The sequence below is a fragment of the Macrotis lagotis genome, chromosome 1, assembly GCF_037893015.1.
Source record: "Macrotis lagotis isolate mMagLag1 chromosome 1, bilby.v1.9.chrom.fasta, whole genome shotgun sequence".
Classification (NCBI taxonomy): domain Eukaryota; kingdom Metazoa; phylum Chordata; class Mammalia; order Peramelemorphia; family Peramelidae; genus Macrotis; species Macrotis lagotis.
The window spans coordinates 49243943-49263765 of record NC_133658.1 but is presented as its reverse complement, the minus strand read 5'-3'; the positions used below and the strand labels follow the sequence as shown (position 1 = coordinate 49263765).

Below are 19823 nucleotides of genomic sequence, written 5' to 3'. Positions count from 1 at the left end.
TGAGGGGAAGACTGTCAGATTTTTTAATTAATTGATCACTTCTGGAAAGAATCATTCTCCTTCCTTTTCCCTCCCACCCCATCATTGGCTTGTTGTAGAGGGGTTTGCATAGTTCAGTGAAATTATGAGCTAGTGTTATGTAGGGTTACCCAGGATGGACAGGTTATAGTCTAGAGCTATGACAAAAGGTGATCCACTGGAGAAGGAAATGACAAACTACTTCAGTATGTTTGCCAAGAAAACACCACATACAGGTCTAAAATGATAATAAGGATGGTGACATTGGAAGATGAGCTCCTCAGGTTGGATGGTGTTCAATCTAATACTACTGGGGAAGAGCAAGAGCAAAGTACAATTATGGATAGATAGTTCCAGTACTAATAAAGTGACTGGACCAAAGCTGAAAGGAGACTCAGCTGTGGATGTGTCTGGTAACAAAAGGAAAGTCCAGTGTTGTAAAGATCAATATGGTGTAATTGTAATGTACTGTAACATGTAATATCTGTGAACCAACAAGCAGGATGTGATCAAACAGGAGATAGAAAGATTAAGCATAAGCATCTTGGGTATCCATAAATTAAAAGGATCAGGAATGAGTAGTTTTAATTCAAGTGTTCATTATATATTCTGCTGTGGGCAGGAATCCCATAGAAGAAATGGTGCAGTCCTCATAAAAGGGTGAGAAAAGAAGTAATGGAGTATAATTTCAAAAATCACTGAATCTAATTTTGAATCCAAAGCATATCATTTAACATCACAGTAATGCAAGTGCTCCAGCCACTGAGGCCAAAGTTGATCACATCTATGAAGACTTAAAACAACTTCCAAAAGTAACACAAAGACAGTGTCACATTCATCATTGGTGATGGGCAGTAAGAAAGATAATCGGGGAACCAGGCAAATTTGGCTTTGGAATATAAAATGAAGAAGGACAGAGACTAATAGAGGTTTGTCAGGATAACTCACTGATCATAACAAACACTCTTTTACCACTCAAAAGGCAACTCTGCACATGGACATCGACAGAGAATTAAAATGGAAATATGATTATATATTTTGCAATCAAACATGGAGAATCTCTATACAATCAGTTAATTCAGGTTCTCAAGCTAACTGTAATGCAGATCTTGAGCTGCTTATTGCAAATTAGACTTAAACTGAAAGTAGGGGAAACTATTAGACCATATAGTTAGCATCTAAAGACCATCTCTTATGAATATGAAGTGAAGGTGATGAATAGATCATAAGTGATTTGATCTGTTAGATACAGTACCTAAAGAATTATAGAAGAGAAGTTCGCAGTATTGTAAATGAGACTGCAACAAAAAATATTCCAAAGAAAAAAGAGCAAGAAAGCAAATTAGCTCTCTGATGAGAGTTTACAAATACCCAAGGAAAGAAGCGAAAGGGAAAGATATATTCGGGTGAATTCAGAATTCCAGAAAATAATAAGAGAGATAAGATTTTCCTAAATGTGCAGTGCAAAGAAATAGAAGACTAGAATAGAATGGGAAAGATAAGGGACATCTTCAAGAAAATTAGAGATAAGGTGTCGTTACCGAATCCAGACATCTTAGAGAATGAAATCAAGTGGGTCTTGGGAAGCAATACTAAGAGTAAGGCTAATCGAGGTGATGAGATTCTAGCTGAGCTATTTAAAATCCTAAAAGATGATGCTGTTAATGCTGCCCTCAAAATTCCAGCAGATTTGGAAAATACATCATTGGCCACTGGATAGGAAAAGATCAATTTACATCCCAAACTAATGCCAAAGGACATTTAGATTACCAAATATAACCTTAGTTTATGCTTAAGATTGTATAGGCTAGGGACAGCTGGGTGGTGCAGTGGATAGGGCATTGGCCCCGGAGTCAGGAGAACCTGAGTTCAAATCCAGCCTCAGACACTTAATAATTACCTAGCTGTGTGGCCTTGGGCAAGTCACTTAACCCCACTGCCTTGCAAAAACAAAAAAAAAGATTGCATAAGCTAGACTTCAACAGTATGTAAATTGAGGAAGGAGAAATCAAATTGTCACCATTTGCTGGATTAAGGAGGAAGCAAGGGAGTTCCAGAAAAACCTATTCCTGCTTCATTGACTATATACTAAAGTGAATATCCCAACAGAAAGTACCAGGCCCTCAAAAGACATGGGAGTGCTAGATCTTATTTTACTCCTGAGGAACCCGTATATGGGTCAAGAAGCTGATTGCTTTATGATTAGAAAAGGAATAGGACAAGGTTGTGTATTGTCACCTTATTTAACTTCTGTAGCATTCGTCATGCAAAATTCCAGGCTGGATGAATCAAAAACTAAGGTTAAAGTAGCCAGGAGAAATACCAACAGTTTGAGATATGCAGGCAATACCGTTGTGCTGGCAGAAAATAAAGAGAATTTTGGAAGTCTCTTGATGAGAATAAAAGAAGGGTGTAAAATATGGCATTGAAGCTTAGCATCCCAAAAAACTAAGTGTCTTGAACATGTGGTCAGAAGCCTCATTTCTGAAAAAAAAAAGGTGAAGGGATAGGAGGAAAGGAGCTCTTCTCTTACTTTGGCTTCTAGTGAACCTTGGATTCAGGGAATTTCTCTTTTACTTTCTTGACTTCTAGCACCCAGGTGGAGAAGAGGTTCTGATGGAACAAGCTGGTCGGGATGCAACTGAAAGCTTTGAAGATGTAGGACACTCTCTCGATGCCAAGGAAATGCTCAAACAGTACTACATTGGGGAAGTCCACCCGGTATGAGACATTTGGGGTAGAGGCCAAGATGGGGTAGGAGAGAGGGCAAAATAAATGATTAGAGAATAATTTTCTTTAGCTTAATAGACAGATGTATCTTTCTCCTGATATACTCATCTCACTGCCCTCAGGTACATGTTCATTATCATAATCGATAGTGTTGATTCACAGTCAAAAGGAACAGATTGTAAATTTTTCCTCATAAAATGAAAAGCCCATTTACTGTTGATGATTTGGCCCATCTGCCATGATCTGGGGGGTTGGGGGGGCTCCTGTGTGATATTGGATAGGTGTGCCACCCTTCTTTAGAGCAGCTGACTCTGCTTGTATGTGTTCCTTTGTTATTTGGATAATTCCTTAAATTTTAATTTATTTTTTTTTCTTTCTTCCAGAGTGACCGGAAAGATGAAGAATCTGAGGTAAGAAAGCATTTGTTTCTTCTATCTCCCTGAAATACAAAATGTTAGAACATACTCCTTTAATCGAACTACCAGTTTGGTGTCTGCTTTTAGTTTGAATTGTATTGTTGTGGTTTTTTAAAATTGGGCAGAACCCTCCCCTCTCTTTTAGAAATTTGAACTAAATTCCAACATAAGAGAAAAGGACAGCTAAGTTTTCAGTAGTAGGAAAAACATCCTAAAAATTCAATTTGTAAGCTAATAAGGATATGGGAATAAAGCAGATGAATTTGGGGCTTGACCTTAGGGGAAAAAAAAAATGATGATATGACATGATGAAGATGTGATTAAAAAAAGTTGGGTGGCTAGGTGGCACAGTGGATAGAACACTAGCCCTGGAGTCAGGAGTACCTGAGTTCAAATCCAACCTCAGACACAATAATTACCTAGCTGTGTGGCCTTGGGCAAGCCATTTAACCCCGTTGCCTTGCAAAAATCTAAAAGAAAGTCTTGCTCCATTCTCAGAGGGTATTTTTAAGTGGAGGAAAGACTTGGAGCATTAGTTTTTTATTTTTCCATCCATCTCCTTTTCTTTTCAAAACACAAACATATGATGCATACATATAATCTCCTAATTTTCCATTGTAAAAAGTTGTGGGATGAATTGACTTGGAGATGACCTTTCCACTCTTTAGTCTTCTCCTACCAAATAAAACTGTGGATACGACTTTGCTCGAGAATGGGTTCCCTCATCAGTTTACTCTGATTTAGCAGGAAGGGTGGAATCAGTCATCAGTTAGTTCCAAGGGGTGCCAAAAGGTGCTTCCCCCATTACCTTGCCCAAGACAGAAAGAGAAAGAACTTTCTCAGACTTCAGGACAAATCTTTCTTATCTGATCATCATCTACCCAGTTCTGCCTGCTTTTCTAACCTCACCTTTATAGGTAATATAATAAGCATATCATAAAATCAATGTGTTCCTGTCCCCATTGAGCCTTCTGGGAAGGTTTGATGCCATGATTAGTGTTGCCCTAGACACAAGAACTGATTCCTCACTTACCTCATAATATCTGTGCCCACTCACTTTGCTAATCTCTCAAATCATTTTCAGATTTCATTTTTCATTTGTGTCTAACTTAAGCAGTATTGACCCATGAGCTGGACTGCTGTCCCCTCCATCTGTGTTCTGTGCTCCTGAACTCTTGTCAATAAAGTTGAATTGAGTGACTCCAAATATTCCCACACATTTTATCAGACTTGTCCAGAAAGCAATAGCAGGTCAGAGGATTCGTTCTGGCTTCTCCCTCATTAGGTGAATCTTTGTTTATAACCCTAAAATAGATTCACAACTCTGAAACAGAGAAAGCCTTATCTCTTGCACCTTTTTCCATGTGAATATAATTTCTTTCTAATACCTTGAAGACTAGGAAGAAGATAGTATTTGGAATTAAGGTCCTCTTTGTGGGTATAATCAGAAACTTGATGGACATTGAGGGGACCAGCTGAGGATGACTGCTGTGACTTAATAATACTCAGCAGGTGCTAGTAATGGAAAAGGGTTTTGTTTTCAGTTGGAAACTGAAGGAAATATTCCTTGAGGATAAGAGAGCAAAGTCTCATTTGCAGTAAGGGTCCTGCATGTTCAAGCTAAAGAGATTTATTTCAAAGTGTCCTGAGAAACTTTGACTCTAGCCTTGCTCCTTTTATAGGATTTACAGAAGTAATAACAACTGACATTTACATAACACTTTAAGGTTTGATTTCTAAACCTAGACTATCTCCTGCAGACAAAACATAATCTGCTATACTCATAGAATATTAATTATAGAACACTAGATAACTCTCTATTTCAAAAACAGAAATTCTTCCAGTTGACAGTTAACCAAATAACTAAATTACATAATAAGATTCATTTTAGCAGTTTGTTAGGTTTTACTAATGTCCAAAGATACAGTTACTGAGACTTGAGTTTTTGCTCATATCCACTGTGTTCAAAAGATTCTCAATTACAGAGAAAATGATTGTGTAGATTACATATTTCCTCTCAGAGTGATATACATGCTAGATCATCTTGTTTCCTTTTAGTTTAGGACTCATGGGCTTTTCAGATACTTTGTAAACATTGGAGTGAACATTGGATTTGGAGTCAGCAAGGCCTGTGTTCAAGTCCTGCCTCAGACACTAGTGGTGCAATACAGAGTGAGTCATGTGATCTCTGTGCACCTCAGCAAAGGTCCTTTCTAATTCTCAATCTTTCATTCAGAGCCTATCACCTCCCAGAGTTCAGTTCCTCAACCCCCTTAGAAAGAATATTCTCTCAAGTTATTAGACAATACATCCAGTATCTGCTATTTTTTGCTAGAGGAAACTATCGTTTCTGGTGACTTTTCTGGCTTGTCTGAACTAATCAAGAGAAAATGGTAAAATTTCTTCTTTTCATCACATCTTTTTTTTTTTTTAAAGGAGATTTCCCTGAGGATAGGGAAAGCTCTCCCAAAGTATACTTTGAGAATTTTTGCCCTCTTGGATATAAGGATTATTTCAGTTTTTGTCAATAAGTGAGATTTAGATTTGTTGAAGACCAGGTTTTATTGTCATCTCTCCTCTCTTTACTCTTAATGTGGAGAGAATTTTTGCAGGTGGGGTAAGTGTGGAATGTGAAAAGGACTATGGAAAAGTCCACTATTTTAGGTCCTTTCTCTTCAGGACTTAAAAAAGAAAACCAAAATTAATTGTGTAAAAATAACAACTATTTGGTTAGACTTATGGCCAGTTTTTTGGTGATCTGACTTAGAGCTCACTTTAGTTACTATTCCATTTTTTTTTCTAGGAGGCTCCTCTTTATGTTTTTTTTCATTATCCTCTATCCAGGGTACATGATCATTTCTTACCCTGACTTAAGTCAGATCTACTCACTCAGGTACCTCAGGGCCAGGGCAACAGACACCAGACCTGGAGGGCTTGCTGTCATTTGATTTTAGTTTGCACTGACATGACAGCTGAGAGTGCTTTCTTCCCTGCTCCAGACAAGGTTGGGTTAGTGGACTGAGAAGCCTCTTGTTTGCTCTCACTAAAAAGTCTGCGAGCTGAGTGGCCTTCCAGTTGCAGTGGACTTTCTTGGCTGGGCAGCTTTGGGCAGTAGACTCTCATCTTGGAAATCACCTTAGTGTTTTGAGTTAGGAGTAGATCTTTTCTGATCAATCATTTGCCAATATAGTTAATTTAGGATTATCTGTTAAAAGAGAGCAAGAGCACAAATAAAGCCCATAGGTTTTGATCTTCAAACTGACTTCCTCAGTAGTGTTTATTAACTTCCCACGTTCAGTTTGGCCAGAACTATGGTGTCTATCAACAGGTGGGAGGGCTGCCCTTTCTCATTGCCTCACCACAATGGGGAGGTGTTCATGGGTCCAGAAGGTGAACTTCATGAAACCTTCCCATTCCTTTGCCGTGTGGGTGTCAGAGATTCACCAAGGCCATAGAGATTGCCTTGGGCTCTGTGACTGGCAAATGAGTGCAGGTTTTGGCCACTTCTGCAAAGCTGGAAATGTGCCCTTGATGGATTTGGCATCTGATTGGATGGCTAAACTTGTCGGTATAACCTGTGCACAACCAGCCCAGTGGAAGTCACAGAAGGTCATCTTGAGAAGCTTGGCCTCCTGCTGGTTTGCTTTCTTTTTTTTTTTTTTTTGGTCACTGTAATTCATAAAAGAGGCTAGTTGAGTTGGTGGAGGGAGCTCACCACGTTGAAGAACTTAGAATCTTAAAAAATTTTATTATTCCTTGCTCATTTATTTTGCACAGAATTCTCTGCAAACAGCTTTTGTGCACAAATTGAATGTTATTTTCACCTGTGATAATGAACTTTATTCATTTCTGTTTACCACAGAACATGACTTTATTCCCTTGTCATTTTTGTTTTTGATACAAGACAGACCTGCTAGACAAATGGAACTATCTGGAACTTGAACAAAGGAACTTTGGGGAGCCATTTACATTTTCGGGTTTAAAAAAAATCATATCTATAAAATTATTAAAGGTGAAAAGTAAACAAAATTTTTATGAAGACCTTGGCTGAACAGGTACCCTTTGGCCTAGTAATGACCTCTATTTGCTGAAGCATCATGTTAGGGTCATTAGATTCCTCCTTACATTTGTTGAACACTGTAATTTTTTTTTTCTGACACTTAGAACTCTATCAAAAACCCAGGTGGTACCCTGCATCTCAGGTCTTGAGATAGCTCTGTAGTATACTTGTTTGTAAAATACCATTTAGTGTTGATCTATACAAACAAAGGTCAGTGGAACCCAACATCCTTTTCAGGACCAGCACTTTAATTTTTTTTTCCTTTTTAAAGATTTTATTTATTTTGAGTTTTACAATTTTTCCCCTAATCTTACTTCCCTCCCCCCCACCCCCCACCCCCGACAGAAGGCAATTTGCCAGTCTTTTACATTGTTTCCATGGTATACACTGATCCAAATTGAATGTGATAAGAGATAAATCATATCCTTAGGGAAGAAACATAAAGTATAAGAGATAGCAAGATTAGACAATAAGATATCATTTTTTTCCCCCTAAATTAAAGGTTAATAGTCCTTGGTCTTTGTTCAAACTCCACAGTTCTTTCTCTGGATATAGATAGTATTCTCCATCACAGACAGCCCCAAATTGTCACTGATTGTTGTACTGATGGAATGAGCAAGTCCATCAAGGTTGGTCATCACCCCCATGTTGTAGCACTTTAATTTTGTTATGGCTTTCATCCCCTCCACCAAAGGTGACACTGGGTCCTCAAAAGCAATAGGAACACAAGTTTTCAGTGATGGTCTGCTGTCCAAAGATATTGTGTTAAATAGGAAGGGCAGAAGATGAAGGCCTGTGGTTTTGTTTTGTTTTTTTAACTCAAAAAGATCATCAATGGCTAGGGATGGGATTGGGACTCACTTGGATCAAAACATAGAAGTACTAAAACATTGAAGTACTAAAATATATTTTTCTTCTTTATTTAGTTTACTGAATTCTTGAGGTTCCCTCCCCTTAAAAATATGCTTTTTTTATATTTGAAAAATATGCTTTTATTTGGAGAATTGTGCTTTTATTCCTTTGAGGCAATAATGTGGTAACAAACAGGTTGGTTTTCTTAGAGATCAGCATCATTACTTTGCAAAATCACTAGAACTGTCTACCTAGACAATAAGATTGAGTAACTTTGATTAGATTAGAAATGTTATGTTTGCAACCTCACTTTAATGCTGGTTCCCCCTTGTGTCCATACCATTGAATCTCCACATAGGTGAACAATTCTCTGTTGTTGTTTTTGGAGACAAGTGTCTGAGAATTAATTTGAACTCCGGTCCTCATGACTCTATTGCTGGTATTCTATCCACTTCACCTATCTACCCTGACCTAGAAGATAAAATGAGAACTAGAATTTCTTTTCAATGAAGTTCAAGAAAAGATCAGCCATTTTAAAAATAAAGTGCTAAAGCAAGGTTTTAATATACTAGGGAGGATAAACTTTTTTTTGTTTTATTTTTACAAGGCAATGGGGGTTAAGTGACTTGCCCAAGGTCAGACAGGTAATTATTAAGTGTCTAAGGCCACATTTGAACTCAGGTCTTCCTGACTCTAGGGCTGGTACTCTATCCACTGTGCCACTTAGCTGCCCCAGGAGGGAAAACTTTTACATTTTAGATGTAATAAATTAAATTAAATTAATGTAAGTAAATAAATTCTAAGTTTCTTCTCAGGAAGAGTTGACCACTAATAACTGAAATTTTCTATTCTAATAAGATAAGACTTCCAACCGGGAAACCCAAATGTTCATTATTTTTCCTGGAATCATCCTTATGACTTAGTATAGTTTGCTTTCCATTTTAAATGGTTGAATTCATAAGTAGTCAGTTTGTGACTTAGAAATAAGCTGCTATAACTGTATACAATATTTTTCATTTTACTTTAACCTATGAAATCCTGGATGCTCACTATTTTATCTGGAAGTACAGGCTTTTATATATGTGAAATATCTTTCCACATATATGGTAACTTTGTATATCCTAAAGATTGCTGGTATTCTGATGCTAGATTTTATACCCTTGTAATAATAAAGGATACACATTCTCTAAGTATAGGTACTTGGGTATCCATGTAGCAAAGGACATTCAGTCTCTGGGTCTGGATCCTCCCAGCTGCTCTCTTGGATTAGATGTCCTAGGGACAATTCTTCAAGCCCTGTGTAGCTCCCAGGGCCACTTAAAAGGGAATAGGGTCAGGCTCTGAGCTTTTAAACTGGAAAGGAAACAGCTTGGTTGGTGCAGTGCCTTTCCATTCCATCTTAAGGTAATGTCTTTACTGCATACCCCATAGGGAAGTGTGCTAAAGATCATTCTCACAGACCTGACATTGGTAAGGAAATATATTGGATTAATTGAATTTGACATGAAAGCAACAGAATTTAAGAGATGGTAGGGACTTTAGAGATCCTCTAGTATAACCTAGATGAGGAAAGAGAAGTTAAATGATTATTTTAAAGGTGTTAGATATAGCTCCTGTTAGAAGCAGCTTTCCAAAAAGGGTGCGTGGGGCACTCAATTATTAGGAAATAATCTCAGTTCACCAAAAGCAACTATAATGTCTTAACTTCCTGGAGTTTTAAAAATTGTTTTACAGATGCTAATGAAGCTATAACTTAAAGACCTGATTTTCTTTTTTTTAGATTTTTTTCAAGGCAATGGGGTTAAGTGGCTTGCCCAAGGCCACACAGCTAGGTAATTACTAAGTGTCTGAGGTTGGATTTGAACCCAGGTACTCCTGACTCAAGGCCGGTGCTCTTATTCACTGCGCCACCTAGCCGCCCCTTGATTTTCTTTTAAGATTTGGAAACTCATTTTCCTCCTACTAAAAATCACAGCAAATTTATGATGGGGTTTGTTACTCCTGATCATACTTATGATAGTTTGGACATAGTTAAGTCCAAAATTCCATCTAGAGTAATAAGGAAACATGCAAAGGAATTCCTTGTTGTGGTCTGTTGAATATTGAAAATACTGGTTCAGATTTGGTTTGCTCTTCTATCCTAAAATTCCAGTACTTCTGTTTCCACTCCATATCCCACAGAGCAGACAGCTCTAAGATTTATAAGAGTCACTGTGTTCTGCTCCTTGAAAGGCCTGTGTGTAAATTCAAATCAGAGCTGGGTCATAGACAGCTGGATTTGCCTCCATGGTCAAAAGTATATATTAAAGGGACTGCTAAAGTTTTCTTTTAAAATCCTTTAGGTTGAGCATCAGAACTTTGGGAAAGATGATGCAGATGTGTTAATGACATTTGAAGGGAAAGAAGGGGTTTGAAGGTAGACGTAGATGTTAGCTGAATCATTTGAGGACTAAATTTCTTATATTTTTTTATTTTGCAAAATTAAAAATAGCTTACTTGGCTTTTTTCCAAGCTTGACTGAGGGACTTGGCTTCTAACAGCACAGCCTTAAACAACTCTTTCATTGTGGTTGATTAAAAGTGGGGCCACTGTAGCCTAGCATTTACTTGGCTGTGAGAATCCTCAAGGGAAAGCAAATTTTTTTACCTTCCTTCTTACTGTAATCTGTTAGGTAATATTGTATCTTGTCTTCTGGGTAGATGTTATGATTAAAATGATGACAATTTGAGGTACTTTTGATTTAAATATATATACTGTATATGTTTCTAAACTTTAGTTAGAAAGTGATTCAACAGTGTAATCCAAATTTCTAGCCCTAAACCCCTTCTTTTATTGTTCATATTTGAAGGTGAGCAGAAAAATTGCCAGCATTCTCCATGTCTTAGGATTTTTAATCATAATTAGGGAGAAAAGCTAATGTTCAAAGTTTGAATCCTTGAAAAGGTTCTTATAGTCTATCTTTTATCCTCACAATTCTAGACTTGAGCACTGTTACAATATGTACCTTGTCCTTTAATGCCTTTATTTTTGGCCAGTGTTCAGCATTTCTAGTGAAACATCTTGTTTCATAGCCCCTTTGCAAATCTGTTCTGTTCAAGCACCCATATGCATCTGTAGAATAAAATCCCAATGTAGCTGTTAGATGGCTTGAGTATAAGGCCACTGTTCTTTTTCTGATGCAGCCAAATCATACGTGTATGCTGTTCAGAAATTTAAAAAGTAAGACAACATTATAGGTGATTAGCTTAGAACAGTTCTCAAAGTTTAGGCCATGAAGTTTTCACTACACATTTTCATATCATTCCCCATAAATACTTAATGTGCCCAGTGGCACACTGACCCTGAGTGCTATCTTAGTTATTATAGACCATTGGACATTTTTACTTTTTTTGCAGCTCAATTTCTTTACAATGATAGGGGAGGGCTTGAGTTAATTTGCATGGCTAAGTCATAGGCATGCAAGATTAAAATTTCATTCTACACAGTTTAGAAGTAATGTTTGTCTTTCATTCTCGACAAGCATGTGAATTAGATTTGAGTGTGTGTGTGGGGGGCTGTGTTAAGTCACCAGCCTCATTTTCTCCTCCAGAGCCATCTGGGTTCAGTGACCAGATGTGAATCAGGACAACTGGAGATCCTGGATGTGAGGCAAGCAGGGTTAAGTAACTTTCCTAACATCACATAGCTAGTAAGTGGCAAATGTCTGAGGCCAAATTCGAACTCCTATCCTTCTGACTCCAAGACTAGTGCTCTATCCATGTTTGCTCGGAAGTCTTCACTAATTTGTTGTCAGAAACTTACAGACTTCCACATTTGGGGACCATTTAATTTTGGGAAGAAATATCTTATTTCTGGATTATTGCTCACTGTCAGTTGTTAAGCAGACTTTTTATAGTAGCATTCACTTCTGGAACTACCTGCCACCTGAAAACTGTGATATTTTTGAATTTAAGATTGTTGATATGGAATTGTTCTTAAATAAAATAATGAGTTTTTGAATGTTTATCTTCATTTCCCTCTGAAGTAGCTACACAAATCTTACAGTCTTTGGTCATGGTTATAGTACACAATTAAAAGCACAAAAAGAAAATCTGGTTTCTCTAAATATCATAAAATAGTAGTAATCCTATGAAGAGGAGCATTGCATAACTATAAGAATTTTTAAAATTTTGGTGTTTCTTGATGGTCTCAGCTCCTGCCAGCAAAAACAACTAGAATAGCTTCATGGGACCATAATTCCACTTCACTGTGATTGTTATCCCCAGGTTTCCCCATCTTATGTGCCTGCTCACTAAGAAGTTTCGTCTTGTTCTTGAACTTGTCTAGAATATAGTTTGAATTAATATATGGTTTCTAGTTTTAAATAAGCTGCGCTAACCATATTTCCTTTCTTTTGTTATTTTTGTTCACATCTGCAGAATTCAAGTTCAGTGTTCAAAAGGTACAGTATTACTTTGGCAAAACTACTTGTATTTTACAAGTCAAGTCTTAATAGAGTGGGCCATCTATAGTGATAATAAGTATATACTTTCTATAATGTGGAGGTTACAGCTTTGAAAATCTTGGCTACCAGGGTTGACAAATTTAGTTTGTCTGTCATACTCTTTTGATTTCTTTTCTGCCATATATACATAAAGTTAGTATTGCCCCCATGTCACATTAAATCTGTTGACCCTACTTTTAAACACTTTCTAGTTATTCAGCCTTACTAGTAATCTCATGGCCATCCAGATCTGCATGATTCTTATGATCTTGAGCTGTATTAAAAAGAACTATTCATTCAAGAACTTTCATTCTAGTTTTGAAACTTATATAGAAAAGTCCATGCAGTATCTTGTGTTATTTAGATTTATATAACTTGTTGAACTTGTTGGAGAAAGTCCTTCTGTAGAAATCTTTATTACTAAATTTAGCTGTACACTATGGCAGTTTCAAATATTAATTATTACTACCATCGTGTTATTTAGCTTCTAGTATTTCCCAGTTTTTTGCCTAGCATTAAAGGTATTGATTGTGCAAAACGTTTCAGATAAAGGTGTATAACTTGATTGCATTTTTATTTTGTTTTGTTTCTCTAGCTGCTGGTCAAATTGGATTATCCCTATCATGGGTGCCGTCCTCTTAGCTGTGATGTATCGATTTTATATGGCAGAGAGCAGATTATCCTGAGCCAGTCTCATTGCAACCTGGAAAGTGAACAAAGAGAGAGAAAATTTGTGGTCTGGCTCTAATCGGACTACTGGATCTCTTCCCCCCACCCCCCATAACCTGCCAATTTTATTACACCCCCCCCCCCTTGATAACCAACCATCCACCTTGGAACTGGGAGAGCATGCCTCATGCTACAGTTGCAATGCCTTACTTACCCCCAGAGACATCATAATCGTTGAGCATTCCATTCTCTGACTCCTCTTTTCTTCCTGAAGTTTTTGTAAATAACTCTTCATTCTACAATTTCCTGTTAGCCAGTTCAGGAAAGTGAAGAACGTCATTTGAATGTGTATATGTAAAACAATTCTGTACTTTTACAGAAAAAATACTGTTTACAGTGTCTTTCAATAAAAATGTCTGCCTCTGGCACTTTGAACTTAGAGTAGGCATTCTCAAAAGAAGGTCAACAAAATACCTGGTTTTCAGGATGAGGGAATGTTTATTTTTTTTCTTTCTATCTTGATAGCTACTTTTAAGCAAATACCAATTTTTAAAAATTACAGTCTAATTCCATTAATTTTGTTATTTATCTTAAATAGAAGTGCATAGCTACTGTTACCTAGAACAATTTTCTAAATTTATCATTTTAAAGAATAATGTATCCCCTTTTCCCACAAGAGTGACCCTTCGTCTCTTTTTTTGTGGATTAGAGGAATTGTTTGATGAGTTTTCATAGGAGCCTTGAAGGACAGCTGGAGAGGAGGTGTGAAGGAATGATAGAAGGTTCGGATGAAAAAGCATCTGAGTTAATACTCTGGGACATGTTTTGAGGAGGAAACAGTAACCAGTCCTATAGCTTGGTACTTATTTCCCTTTTGATCTATTTAAAAATGTTAGACTGGGAGCTTTCTCAGGGTATTTGTTTCATTTAGTAGATTTTGGAGGGATCCTGATTAAGAGACTTACTCCAAATGTATCCGTTAGATTTGGGATGGGAAATAATTGGTTTGAAAATCTGGTATTTTCAGGTGGGGTAAATAAGAAGAGAATATGTTTGAATTTATGCTTCTGTCTTTCACGTCGGTGGCTCCCAGGTATTTGTAACTATTCTTCTTGGATTGTACTAGAATAAAAGATACATCCTGGTTTTTTTTTTTTTTTTTTTTTTTTTGCTGTGGGTGTTTTTACCTGTTGGCAGTTCTTGCTAGGAGCAGACTGTTGTACCCTCTGGACCTTCTTCTTTTCCCCCTTTTTTTTTAATTTTTTTTTTTTGCAAAGCAGTGGGGTTAAGTGACTTAACCAGGGTCACACAACTAGGTTATTAGTGTCTGAGGTCAAATTTGAACTCAGGTCCTCCTGACTCCAGGGCCAGTGCTCTATCCACTGCACCAACTAGCTGCCCCCTCCTTTCCCGTTGTGAGCACCTATTACACTGACAGACTCCCATTAAGGAACTCTTGTTGATGATTCCCACCTGTCCTTTGAGAATTACCTGACTGTTTCTGAACATAGTTACAGGGCCTCATCCAGCAGGGAAGCACCAGCAGCTCTGCCCATTTCCTCCTCCCCTCTTCCTTTGCTCTGCCAGGGATCCGAGACAGGAAACTGCTCAGCAAACCTGTGTCTGCCCATGCAATCTAGTTAAGAAAAAGTTCAACCAAGGTCTCGCTTCTGATTGAGCAGATGAGAATACAGAATTCATTAAAAAGTATAAACTTTTACATGCACATATGGTTACAGCACGCTGGATACCTAAAAAAGTTTCTGGAGGAAATTTTAGGGATTTTTGGATATGTATGATGCAGCCCTTCATTTGGAAAATATATTGGCATGTATTGCAAACCCCCCACTTTTAAGCTGTGAATATATGGTTGAGAAAAATCTTTTAAATTGCTCTTTGTAAAGGAACATTAGTTGAGTAAAGTGATTGGAAACAATGAGGATAAATTAGTTTATTTTAAAATGTAGGGAAATACTTTGGGGGTGGGGTGAGGTCTTTTTTGGGATGGGGAGGGGATAAGGAGAGGATACTGGGTTGGGCAAGGAAGTGTTCAAAGTAAAATGAAGCTAGAAGAGAACCCAGGTATATTAGAGAAGTACATTGGCAAAATTCAAAGTTGAACGTAAACCAGCTGGGTTGTAAGGAATTTTGTAAAACTATGCTCATGTAAAAACGGTGTTTTGATATTTTTAGGGTAAAACAATAATATGTTTTTCTATTTTGTACTGGATATCTTTTCCTGTTTACATCTGGAATTGTTCTCCTGAGCCAGATGAAAATTCTTTGGTCTCGTCCCTACCACACATTAAAACTGACCCAAACTTTGAGTTCCTTTTTGGAGTTAGATTGCAAGACTCATATTATGTCTGTAGTTGTATTATTAAAACTGTTCTTGTGTACATTTGCATATTATATCAGAGAAACCTATGTTCTAGGCATCTCTCTGGCAGGAGAGCCAATAGCACCAGTTGTATACTAGCATCTTTCCCATACATTTGAGCAACAAGAAGACCCAGTTAGCTCCATTTCTGCTATAAATAAAAGCTGGACAACTCATCCATTTCAGCATCATTGGATAGGCTGAAAAGCTGGTGTAAGGTATCTGTGAAATAACTCCCCCTTGGCTCCCAGTCCTCATTGGCACTGGCCTCTGGGGTATTTTCTTGTTTATTCTTGAAGATCAGTTCTTGTGCACTGGCTACACTGAGGCAGAAGTGGAATGTCTAGGGAACAAATCTAGGAAAGAGGTGGGGGGAGTTGGTGCCACCAAGAATAGACACCATTGCTGTGCCAGTTGGCGAGTCTGTGCCAGCTCCCTAGAATTCCCTCATCCTACCCCTGGAGGAATTGGTTTCAGTGACTTCTCTCTACTTGTCCAGAGAGGGAGGTGGTAGAAACAAAGTTAGTATTGTATTTCTCAGGGGAAATAGCTTCACTAGAAGCAAAATCTGTTGGAACTTCTAATTTCAACTTTGGAGTTCTTTCCTTTAGAATAGTCATAAAAGTAAGTATTGTGAAATAAGAGCATTGTTGAGTTCCTGTTCACTTGGGAATATTCCTATTCAGTTGTGGAGTAATGAAAAATACTTTATAGGCCAAGTATGTCATTACTGCACTGCACCTCATGCTTAAAATCTGAGGTGATGCCTATCTAGCTTAAATTCCATTTTAGGAAATGGAGATGACATAGGCAGAAAATTAATACCTGTTCTACCCTCCTAGGGCAAGAAGTAGTCGATCCAGACTTGTCCCAACAAGAATTTGATCTGTCGAACTGTCTTCCTTTGTAGTTGCCCAACATGACAGAACCACTGGAGAGTGCAGTAGAATTTGGCTGTCTTTAACTCCTCTACAAGAGCCACGGCTGGAATGTGTGGGGGTGATACAGCCTAGAAATGTTTCTCCAATTACCTGCCATGTTCTGGGCTTGGCACCTTATTCCTTCCTTAACTAGCAACTTTGTTTTCAGCACACATGTCTTAAATTTGCCCAATTGGGGGAAAATTAGGAAAAGGCTAGGATAATTGAAATTACTTTTCTTCACAGCATACATACGGAACTAACAGTATGTATTCAGTAATGGAGTGTTTAGTAACACTCTAGAGTGTGGCACTCAGTAATATTAACCTTTTTCATTTCAGAATATTATGTGCAAGATTTTTGTTTCTAATGGGATGTACAGACAGCAATTGTTAGAGTGGAAACACATATAAGTTTCCTTTTTTCTTGGTGACAATTCTTTAAACCTTAAACTCTGTTAGATTTTTTTTTTATTCTCGAGTGTTTTGGAAGGAGATGGTTTGAGTCCTGTGAATATAATCATGTGTCCTTGCTAAAATTTCCGGTTAATGTGACTCTTCTGATTTGAAACTGTTAGTTTGAAGGATTTCTGTTTGCTCACAGCCTGAAGCAAATGCTTTTCTTAATGGGCAGGCACAATAAAGATGAAGGAAACCTCAAAGACTTTTGGACAATATTAGTGTAAACCAAATGTGGAAATTGGTCTTAAAAGACCACTTTAAAGTGAATACATTAGGGGCGGCTAGGTGGCACAGTGGATAGAGCACTGGCCCTGGATTCAGGAGTACCTGGGTTCAAATCCGGCCTCAGACACTTAATTACCTGGCGTGTGGCCTTGGGCAAGCCACTTAACTCCATTTGCCTTGGAAAAAAAAAAGTGAATACATTATGAGGTAATAGTATATTCTCTATAAAGACCACCATGCAAGATGCTTTGGGGGAAATTTCACTTTCGATGTTAAAGGTATAATAATTATAAAATCAAAATAAGGAAACTAGTGTACTTTAACTTACTTTGACTTTTTAATACTGAGATGAGAATCTTGTGAAACTACTTGTTAGGCTCATTAAAGCAGGGATTTTTTTCCCCCCATCATGTGAATCCTAGGACCTTTTCTTCCATTGAATCTCAGCTTTGTAAAGTGGAAAGAACACAAACCTTAGTCTGATAATACCTGGGCTCCATTCCAGGTTCTGCCACCGACTCCCCTAATACCACTGAGCTTTCTTTTCCTCATTGGTAAAACTGGGCAACGCCTGCCCAGTTTACTTCTCTATTTTTGTAACTGAAAAAAAGCTTCATTTTTTAAAAAACTAACATTTTTGAAATTTATTTTTTTGTTTGCTGATCAGAAGTATCACTCTTGTTTCAGCAAGGACTGGCCCCATTTATATAGTACTTCTTGGCTTTCAGAGCACTTGACATACATTATCTAATCAGTCTTTGAAACCACTCTCTGAGGGGTAGGGTAGATAATAGGTATATTATTGTCTCCAATTTGTCAATGAAAAAAACTGAAGCCAAGAAAGGTTCATTGATTTGCCTGTGGTCACCCACTTTGAAAGGTGAAATGTGAATCCATCCGCCCCCCCCCCCCCCAAGCCCTGCACTTAGTTCACAAAATGTCTGACTTACCTATATCACCTAGTATTGGCAGAAAGAGTGAAAGGCTGGCTCTGAGGCTGCCACGTTCTGTTTTCATTGCTAAGGGTGATGGAATGAGTTCTAGAATGAAAATGAAATCTGAATTTGGAGTTAGAGCAATTGGATGCAAATGCCAGCTCTTCAGGCCTCAGTTTCCTCATGTGAAAAATCAGGATGGCACTAAATGAACCTGTAAAAAATGAGTTCTCTTGGTTTTCAGGTAATCAGGTATTTTCTGATCATTGTTGGATACATCAGTGATCAAAAGGTATTAGGTTCTACCTTTGCTGATACTTCCTTGCAGGGTAGCAGCTTATCCAACCATGTGTTCAGTGTGGCATGCTAAGCTCCCATAATAAGACCAGCTAAGTAAACAAAATATGACTTAAAGAACAGGAATGCCAGCCTAAACCCAACCTGCTAAGTTGTGCTGATCTTCAGGAGGTATTATTCTCTCTATGCACTGTTTGTTTCAACATCACTTTAACTACTTCAACTTCATGGATACCAATGTCTACTTTGAAAGCAAATTCAAATATCATTTATTGAATAAAAACAATGTAAAGCCCTACTTGTAGCAGTACATTCTCTGAAATAACTCTTGAGAAACTGAACAATTTGATTTTGAAATCTTATCAGATTACATTGCTTGCCTTCCCACTGGGTGGGGGAGAGGTGGGAGGGAGAAATGAGTTTTTTTTAAAAATGTTAAAAATAAAATTACTTTTTAAAAGAAATCAAGTTATTTCTCAAAGTTTTAGTTTTAAAATATGGGGAGGAAAAAAGATTAGGGAGCTTTCTAACAATAAATTAAGATTTGATTTGCTTGGGAGTCCTTGAATTAAAATTTTTGCTCACCTTGGGATTTATCATATACTCTATAAAATTTAATGTCACTGACTGGGACATTATTAGAGAATTGTTAAGAGACTAATGAAATCATTTTTAAAGGGTAAATCTCCCTTTACTCATCTTGTTCTAGGGTAATAGCTTCTAAAAATCATGTGGAAATCTCAATGGGGGTGGCAAGTTTTGGACTTAAACTTAATGAGTATCACTTCCAACTTTGGAAATGGACATAGTGTGAAAAGATAAGGTCATTGGAAAAGCAGCTCAACATATCAAATGACAAATGTTATTTGTGAACTAGAATAATAAATGACATTTTCAGGCCAATGGTGCCAGTCTCAAAGCAGCTTCCTATTGTTCTTGTGTTTTTGGTTCTAATCTTTGTGACTCAAACTCGCCTATGTTAACATTAGAAACACATGGAAATGGAAAGAAAGGAGCCAGATGCTTAGAATTCGGCATTTCTGTAGTCAATTTTCTTTTAGAATTTTAGTTCCTTCCTGGAATCTTCCTACTTTTCTTCTGTACTTTGACTACCTAAAATGTACCCGATTGAATAGCATAAGAAAAAGTTTGCTTTGATTATTAAATAGCAATAACATTGTAATTCAGTGGAAGGGGGACAGTTAAGATAGAGCATGTGCCCTGGAGTCAGGAGGACCTGAGTTCAATTCTGGCCTCAGACACTTAATGATTGTCTAGCTGTGTGACCTCGAGCAAGTCACTTAACCCCATTGCCTTAAATAATAACAAAATTTTTTTAAAGTAATTCAATGGGGGGTAGCTAGGTGGCGCAGTGGA

The 19823-nt window shown here is 37.5% G+C and overlaps 1 protein-coding gene and 1 long non-coding RNA gene across 5 annotated transcripts in view; one reads left to right on the top strand and one right to left on the bottom strand.

The window, feature by feature from the left end:
• CYB5B (cytochrome b5 type B) overlaps positions 1-14372 on the top strand; it is a 47931-nt gene extending 33559 nt beyond the window's left edge. The window contains exons 2-5 of one of the 2 annotated variants that reach the window (XM_074200412.1): positions 2611-2739; positions 3132-3158; positions 12495-12517; positions 13155-14372. In XM_074200412.1, coding sequence (XP_074056513.1) covers positions 2611-2739; positions 3132-3158; positions 12495-12517; positions 13155-13245 — 270 coding nt within the window. In that variant the 3' untranslated portion in view covers positions 13246-14372. The other variant, XM_074200417.1, reaches the window with a different exon arrangement.
• Positions 13100-18239, bottom strand: LOC141497665 (uncharacterized). 3 transcript variants are annotated; one of them, XR_012471399.1, is made up of 4 exons: positions 18165-18239; positions 14720-14864; positions 13443-13534; positions 13100-13262 (listed from the first exon to the last, which is right to left on the bottom strand). It is a non-coding gene; the product is annotated as an uncharacterized LOC141497665 (long non-coding RNA). The 3 variants fall into 3 exon arrangements; XR_012471408.1 differs by lacking the exon at positions 18165-18239 and adding an exon at positions 17543-17652; XR_012471402.1 differs by lacking the exon at positions 18165-18239 and adding an exon at positions 16434-16635.
• Positions 18240-19823: the final 1584 nt, after the last annotated feature.